This window comes from Dendrobium catenatum, unplaced genomic scaffold, assembly GCF_001605985.2.
Source record: "Dendrobium catenatum unplaced genomic scaffold, ASM160598v2 fragScaff_scaffold_1220, whole genome shotgun sequence".
In the NCBI taxonomy this organism is placed as follows: Eukaryota; Viridiplantae; Streptophyta; class Magnoliopsida; order Asparagales; family Orchidaceae; genus Dendrobium; species Dendrobium catenatum.
The window spans coordinates 2,994,283-3,003,465 of NW_021319682.1; the positions used below are offsets into that span (position 1 = coordinate 2,994,283).

At 39.3% G+C, this 9,183-nt stretch overlaps 1 protein-coding gene across 1 annotated transcript; it reads right to left on the reverse strand.

Moving 5' to 3' along the window:
- Positions 1-1,284: 1,284 nt before the first annotated feature.
- On the reverse strand, positions 1,285-2,324 carry LOC110104352 (glycine-rich protein 2-like). The gene has a single exon (XM_020833415.2). It carries the CDS (start codon positions 2,206-2,208, stop codon positions 1,540-1,542), a length of 669 nt encoding a protein of 222 aa, XP_020689074.1. The 5' UTR covers positions 2,209-2,324; the 3' UTR covers positions 1,285-1,539.
- Between the last annotated feature and the right edge of the window lie 6,859 nt (positions 2,325-9,183).

Below are 9,183 nucleotides of genomic sequence, written 5' to 3' on the forward strand. Positions count from 1 at the left end.
GTAGCAAAAACGTGGTGATGAACAATAACTGTGTTTTTACTGTGCACACTCATAAAAACCGAACAATTCTCAGTTCTGGAATCCGCACATAATAATCTCTTGAATAATCATAATTTCAATTTAGGGGATTCGAGTGCAGGTGAGAGGGGAGGAATTGCATCCGTCGATCGTCCGGCTGCAGCCCATATCTCTTTTTATCGTAGCTTTATAGTGAAGTAATAAAATTGTCCCAAAAAAAGCCTAAAAGTTGCTTTCTGTGTAAGAGCATCACAAGATAATAAAAAAACTGTCTAAAAAAAACGTTGTTCACTCCTGTAATCTCTCACTCTTTCTAATCCTCTCCCTGTCTCACAGTTTACTAATGTCTCTCATGCTAATTCAGGAAAACCTCACCGCAGGGCCAGTTGTTGAAATAAAAACAATACAGTGTAAAAGATAAGTTTATTGTTTTTGGAAAATTTAGGCCGAAGCCTGTAAAAGATCCATGGAAAGTTGCTGCAAGGGTTAAACAAACTGTAAAGCTGAGTTTCGAAGCTTCAATACAACACAGAAACCCTCCTTGACTTGTCCATCGAATTAAACGAATTTAAGGATTTCCCCATCAAATAAAACTACAATCCCAAAACAAATCGTGAAACTGTTTACCAGCACAAAGCTAGATTTAACATTTGTTATGAGAAATGATTGTAGTTCTGATTCTATAAAACTTACTAAAAATCCTACTTGCAACCAAACAGCCCATACTGATTCACGTTCAAGCAAAAAACTCTTAATTTCCACAATCCTTCAAAAAAGAGGAGCAAAAGTACACACAAAACGCAAGAAAGAACATCCCATATCAAGTAAATGCGACATCAGACAAAAAGAGAATATAATAGGAAAGAAATATAGCGCTTCAGGCAGGAAAGGCAGAATATTCGGAAACCATTCAAATGATGAAATAATTTGCTTGGCATCAATCCTAATTTAGACAGGGCCTCACCAATATTTAGCTTGAATCTCGCCAAACAGTTATTGTGTAACTTTACTGTTCAGATAATTCTGGTCTACACCTTACATCGTCCAAATTAATAAATTTACTGGAATTTAACTAATTTAAGGATCTTCCTGTTTTTTGAAAGAAAGAGACAAACTGTTTATCACTTTTTAGCAAGATTTAACTGTAGTCGTTCACCCATTCTCAACAGTTCAGCTTTTAAAGCTCTCAACATTTTAGATTACAGGACTTACTAAATGATACTTGCAGAGTGACTTGACAGAGCTTCAACGAATACATAAAGCACATCATTGAAAGAACTTATATTATACACATTCCATTGTCAAAAATAAATTCAACCATCACCAAAAATGAACAGAAACTAAGCAAAACCAAATCACATGATAAGTCCAAGCCAAAAAAAAGACAATTTCAATGCCCTTGAAGAGCGAACAGCACAAAAAATACAAGTAAAACACGAGGTACAACATCGCATATCATCAAACTACAAGACCAACCTAACAAAGCAAAGGAAAAAGGGTAAATGGATATGGATAAAACTCTCACTTCGGTCCAGCAGGGCACTCTCTCGCGAAATGCCCGGATTCTCCACAGTTGTAACAACCGCCACCACCGCCGCCACCGCCGCCTCCACCATACCGTCCACCGCCGCCGCCGCCGCCAAATCTCCCGCCGCCGCCGCCACCGCTGCCCTTGTAACAATCCCGCGCAAGATGCCCTGGCTCACCACAGTTATAGCACGATCCACCTCCACCGCCACCTCCGCCACCATATCCACCACCACCATATCCACCCCCTTCGCCGCCCCTCCATCCTCCTCCCCTGCCTCCTCCGCCGCTGCCTCCGTTGAACCCGTATCCACTACCTCCAAATCTTCCACCACCTCGTCCACCTCCACCACCGTATCCATCCCTCCGGCCACCTCCACCACCACCTCCACCTCCACCGCCTCCGCCGGAAGCGTTGCCGCCTTGAACAAACTCACCGTCGGGTCCAGTGACGTCAACAGCCTTAGTCCGTCCGTCCTCGGACTCAGCGATTACGAATTCGACCGGCTCTCCATCGGCCAGCGTTCGGAAGCCATCCGCCTTAATGGAGGACTGATGCACGAACAGATCTTCCCCTCCATCATCCGGCGTGATGAATCCGAATCCCTTGCTTCCGTTAAACCACTTTACTACTCCCTTTAATCGAACACCTTCTTGCGCCATCTTCGATCTCCCAGCTCAGATCCCTCAAGAAAAGGAAGAAAATCAGACGAAACCCTAATGAAAACTCTCTAAGATCAGAGGTGACCCTCGTTATTTCCGCATAGAGGTTTTTTTATAGTCGGGCAGGCGAGAAGATCGGTCGCCTCGGCGGCCACGTCATGAGATATGAGAACTGCGATATCGGACGGCTATAAATAAAAGATAGGTGCGGATAGCGCCGTCGGGTTTTAAGGGTTTTGAGCCGCGGTGAAGGTGAATCTGTTCATAGCCGGCAAAATTAATTGCGTCTATTAAAGCTATATTGCCTTTCACGATTTAGGGGAGAAAATAATTTATTGTTCGATTGTTAAAATTTTTAAAATTAAAGGGATGTATAAATATAATATTTTTTAATAACCTAAAAAATAATAATCTTACTCTATTTTTTATTTTATTTTTTTCATTAATTTATTGTCATTAAACGCTCTTAATCTTTCATAGCTAATGAGACATGTCATGATTTTTCACATTTTTTCATCTTTATAACTCATGTTTATCGGGTATAAATTCTTTTCTCTTAATGTTTCCGATGACTTTCATTCACGAAAGGGCGCATGCGGTGTGACTAATCATCGGTTGACCTAGAAGAGACACACAATCATGAAACACTGGCCCGCACTTGATTGGGCCCCACTTAAGAGGCGTTGCTGCTCGAGAGGAATTGAGCATGAGTTGGGGGATTTCCAATTGTACTCGCACACCAATCAAGCTTAGCAACGGTGGGTCACACGTATTTATTAAAGCTTTGTAAGTCCACTTATGTGTAGGTATATTATCATATTTTCTTAGTTATTATGGGATCAAGGTATATCCTCTTTGTAACACTTAAAATCTTATGAATGCGATTCATCCAATAATTTTTCACATGTGTTGTGTCCTGAAATATTCGCAGCCGTAGAGAAATCTGAAGCTTAGCTTCATAGCTTTATAAGGAAATTCAACACACAAACATGTAGAAGAGATTGATGCATCAATCACAAATAGACACTATAATTTTAAAGTGGAAACCCCTAAAAAGGAGGAAAAAAAACTACAGGGTCTAGCCCAATTGAAATGAGTATAATGGTATTGGTGGTTGATTATAAATGATGCACATCCTCAGAGGAGGCGCTGACTCAATGTAGCATATATACAAGGTATACAACGCATTTCATAGTCGTAGAATAGCATAAAATGTGTTCTTAAAAGAATGTTGATATGTTCTTTTTGATCTGTGTGATCGTAGTCGACGGGTGATGGTAGTCAAAAGGACCATAGTCGGCAGGCATCGGTGGTCGGAAGGACCGTAGTTTGCGGGCAGCAATGGTTAGAATGGTCGTAGTCGTTGGGCGACAGTGGTCAAAAGGACCGTAATCGACGGGCAACGAAGGTGAAAAGGATTGTAGTTGGCGAGCGACGGAGGTCAAAAGGATTGTAGTTGGCGAGCGATGGATGTCAGTAAAAAGTTTGGCATCGTTTGATAGTTGGGTAAAAGTACGGCGGCAGTCGATGAAAGCTCGATGGCGGTGGTGTCGGGGTGGAACTTCATCCTCAAAGCCACTATTTTCTTCCTCCAATTCCTCCCCTTTTTTTATGAGAAGAATGGGGTCTATTTATAGATTTTTCGTAGTGGCATGCTCCATAATTATAGAGAATATCGAGGGCATGTTGGGAGTGCTTTGTTGAACGGCTCATATTGATTCCTTTGATCGTGGAGCATTTATCAGCATTTGATTACCCAAAATAATGTCATAATCAAACAATCTTGGGCTAATTGGATTCATCTCATTGAGCCGCTCAATTATATTATAAGCATGTTATATTTGAAAATCATTTGATCATCCAATTTTTTACTTGAACCTTCCAAATGCGTTTCGGTCTTTGATTTGGACCCATTTGAGCCCGAATCGGGTTGAATTTGGTGTCGTTGGATTCGTCTTCTCTCAAGACGTTCAGTTTGACTATAAGTTTGACGAAATCGATTAGATTTAATTTGGGAAGTTCCTTACTTGAATATACTTCCAGATTTGTGCTCGATCAAGATAATTTTTTGTGATATATCAACATGCATAGTGATTCTATATATTTCATGCTCTGGATAAAATCATATGAACTTCTCTCTCTCTCTCTAGAACTACTTCTATTTGTCTTCCTCTCTATGTTCCCCACTCTACATGATAGTTAGTCGTGAAAATGTAATTATGAAGAAAATTTAAAGGATTTAAAAGAAAAATTGCTACTCCCAAAATTTTTTAAAAAAATTCTAAAAAAACTCAAAATGTTGAGAGAAAATTTTCAATATCTAGAGTAATTCATACAAATTTTGAAAAGTTGACCAAGAGATGAGTATCTCATTTTTAAGATTGTATTTGAGCAAAGTCAATTCATGAGCTAACTCAAACCTACTTCTCCAAGGAACTCATGATTTCTAGTTGCAACCCAAACTCAAGCTTATATTTTAAATTAGCTTAAGCTAGAGCTTGTTGATGCTCTTTTCATCGGCTTAAGAAGCAAGCTTGTATATACTACAGTTCAAATCGATGCCTTCACCAACAAGTTCTCGCAACTATCCTTCTTCTCCGATTATTCGCTACTGAAAGAATAGCTATAAAGCTTTTACATAAAGGGATCGAAAAGGCACGAAGAAAAAGGGTAAAGTGGTTGAGGCCTTTTCCTTTAGTTACATTTAATAATGTTACATTAATTCATAAGATTTATTATAGAGCTACATCAAATGTGTGCTATTTATTATATTCTATTGTTCTATAGCCATCATATATAAAGATTGATAACAAATACTTTAATTGATAGACAACATCTTCTTCCAATAAATATGAATCTATGAAAATAGATTTACATAGATTTCTCACAACATCTCATTTATGCATTATAAATACTCTAAAGTGGTGTTAAGAAATACAACAATTTGATAAAAATATATCTCTGAATCATTACGAATACATTCGAGTGTATTTGAATGCATGCGAGGACTCGTCTCAGTATGTGCATCGTATTTATAAGATGTAAATACTTTAAAGATATAATGCACTCATAAGCATATAAAAATATAAATATGATACAAAACGAATTGTAAACATAATTATTATTAGAAATATATAACACATACTTTTTTAAGTAATTCTTAACATATACATTAAATAGTAAAAATATGATATAATAATACATAAATGAAATACACATAAAATGCATATAATAATTTACATGATAATCTATGATTCTATATGATATTTTAGTCTTATGAGACTCTACAATCAATTCTCTAATATCATTTATACAAATTGCAATTTCCCATTTTTTTATTTTATTTGAAAACTAATCTTAAAAATAAAAAAAATCTAAAAATCATTTTCCAAACCCTAATAAGGTGTATTTTTTATATTTAGGCTAATTAAAAAACACATATTGAATTTATAAGACTTAGACTTCATTTGGGATGGCTTTCTTACTGCTTCTTAAAGTAATTTTTTAGTATTGATACGTCGTCAAAAACTTATCTTGATCAGGCACGAATCTCGATAAAAAAATCAAGTTAAAAACTTCCAAAATTAAAATCGGGACCATCCAAACTCTGATTTCAGCAAACTTACAGTCGAACTGAGCGTCTCGGAAATATGAACCCAACGACACCAAATTCGACTCAATTCGAGCTCAAATGAGTACAAACCAAGTACTCGAAGGGTTGTTGGAAGGTTCAAACCACAATTTGTGTTACCAAACGGTCTGCGAACATAACTTGCTTATCGTCAAATCGAGCGGCTCGACGAGACAAATCCAACGAGCCCAAGATCGCCGAATTCTGACTGTCTGACAAACGGTGCATGATCAAGGGATTCAATATCGACCGTCCATTCAACCACTCCCCATTTACCCTTGATCTTTCACCTATTTATGAGTCATGCCACTCCAAAAATCTATAAATAGACCCCTCATTTCTCTTGAGAAGGGGGGAAAGCAAGAAGAGAAGAATAGAAGAAGAGAAGAGAATGAAGAAGCTCCCCCTCGACCATCATCGGAGTTTCGCTGGACCACCGCTGGACCACCACATAAGACCCTCGCCTTTGCCGAACCCCCACTTGAGGCCCTCATCTTCGCCGGACCACCGCCTGATGCAGTTGCTCCGCCAAACCACCACTTGAGGCCCTCAGCTTCGCCAGACCACCGCCTAACGCCGTTGCTATGTCGGACCACCACTTGAGTCCCTCACCTTCGTTAGACTACCACTTGAGGTCCTCACATCCGACAGACCACCTATGACCCTCACCTTCGCCGGACCATCACTTGAGGCCCTCACCTCCACCGGACCACCGCCTGATGTCATTGCTATGCCGGACCACCACTTGAGGCCCTCACATCCGCCGGACCACCACCTGAAGTCGTTGCTCCGCCGGACCATCACTTGAGGCCCTCACCTCCGACGAACCACCACCTGACGCCATTTCTCCTCCTTACCACCACTTGAGGCTCTCACCTTTGTCAAACCACCACTTGAGGTCCTCACCTCCGCTGGACCACCGCCTGAAGTCGTTGCTCCGGTGGACCACTACTCTTGAGGTCCTCACCTCCGCCGTACCACCACTTGAGGCCCTCATCTTCGCCAGACCGCCGCCTGACGTCATTGCTCCGTCGAACCACCATTTGAGGCCATGAGCTCCACCAAGCCACCACCTGACGCCCGGACTTCTACCGAAGTGCTGCCCTCCTATTACAGTCTTTCAGACCCTGGTCTCCTGCCAACTAGGGTCTTACTGACCCCGGTCACCTGCCGACGACGGTCCTTCCGACCTTTGTCGCCTATAATGGTCATTATGACCTCCATCACAAGACAACAGTCTTTTAGACCCATGTCTCCTACCGACTACGATCCTTCCGACCTGCATCACCTACTATGGTCCTTCCGACCTTCATCGCCAGACAACGATCTTTCTGCCTCCAACCTATCGACTATGATCCTGCCAACCAAACAAACATGTATATGTAACTCCCACCATGTAATGTGCTATATATGATGTACATTTGTGACATCAAGCTAAGGCATTCTCCTAAGGAAGCGTCTTATTTGTAATCTACTTCAAATACTAGTGGATTCATTCAAACTAGGCCATGCCCCGTGGTTTTTTCCCCTTTTTAGGGGTTTCCACGTAAAAAACTCTAGTGTCTCTTATGAACACTTCACCCTATCTCTTATTTGCTTGTGTGCTGGATCTTTATAAAATGCTAAGATGTTAAACTACATATTTATCTACCGCCGCGAATAATCTAGGACGAAACAAGTATAAAATTTTTAATTTTTGTATTAAAAAACTGCTTTAATAAGTAATAAGAAAACATTCTCAAACTAAATTTTAAATTTCATTTATGACACATTTTTATTATTTAAAAAAATTAATAAAAAAAATAAATTCAAAACATCTTATTTAATATATAAAATTCCAATCATCACAATATGAGATACCGAGCAAGCATTTGCTCGTCTGGATAAATAAAAAAAAAAAAAACCTGTAAGGGATAACGATGAGCAGAAAGGCGGTCAAAGGGAAGGGAACCAGATGGGACAGGTCGTTTTCGATTTGTTCTTTCAACAAAAGAGAAGACTAAAGCTTTCTGTATTTCCTCTACCTGCTACCTTAAATTTACCTGTTCATATCTCTCAGATTTCTCTCAAGATTCGTTGAAAGAATTCCTCCCAAATTTTAATCATCCTAGCACGAATAATAAGGCAGATCGAACGATCATGCTACATTTTCACTGTTATTTGTACAGTTGAAAGGCATGGGATTCATCCTCCAAGGAGGAGGGCTTGACGACATGAAGCTGATACAGAATTAAACTGAGAAGATGGTAAGTTACAGAGATTTTATAGTGGCTGAGCTCCTTTCCTTTTGGAGAAAAGCCTTTTCTGTTTCTGTCAGTCGGAAAGCTGTTGGGAAGGACAAAACATGTCGGATTCGGATCCTATAAGAGTAACTGTCTGTAGATCCTTCAAGAAAAACTCTCCATTGGCATGACAAATTATTACGGTCGGTGTCTGTATTCGTCCGGACATCAATCCAGATGCATCATGTCATTCAAATATATCGGGTCCTGATATATTTGAGTGACGTGAAGCGTTTGAAATGGATGTCCAGACATTCGGTGATCAGACGTAATAATTCGCCCCATTGGCATAGTTTTTTTCACTGTTTTACTTTTGAGATAATAGTTTTCTATATATTTGAAGTTTTGGACAGCGAATGTAATTTTGTTTCATCATTGTTTTATTTATATTTATTAATTATTTTTTAGAAATTTCTATCATAATTTTTTTTTTCAATCAAAATAGTTAGAGCTTCATTTGAGACCGCTTTTTGTCAAAATTTTTTTAATGTTTTCAATAAATTTTGTGCAAGAAAAATATTATAAAAATCAATATGAAAACTATAATCCCACAATAAATTTACGATAAGTTTTATAAAACGCTACAATTCCAAACAGACCCTACATCACCAATTATGTTTGGATGGATAATTTTCTGTAGGAGCTGTACGTTTGGTTGTATGAAAAAAGAATGCAGTATAAAAAGAATTAATGTGATGTAAGAAAAATATTATGTAAAAGGAATACTTTATAGTTGTTTGGATGAGTGTAAAAGGAATGCACGATTTTTATTTTTTAATTTTGGTTTGAAGTAACGTGAATGCAATGTAACTGCAAGAAAATTGTGGTCAGGGTGGCTGGCTCTGGCGGAGGAAGGCGGCCGGGTGTGGCGGCCAACGAAGGAGGGAGGTGGCCGGCGGTAGAGGCAAGGTGACGATGGCAAAGGCTAATGTTGGTGGCTGGTTCCTCTAAATTTATATTTTATAATTATTGTTGCGTCCAGGAGTATTCGCGGCGGTAGAGAAATATAAAGTTTATCGTCTTAGCGTTATACGAAAATCCGGCACGCAATCAGATAAGAGA

Excerpts from the sequence above, each read along its gene's own strand:
- LOC110104352 (XM_020833415.2), bottom strand. The coding sequence starts at position 2,208 with ATGGCGCAAGAAGGTGTTCGATTAAAGGGAGTAGTAAAGTGGTTTAAC.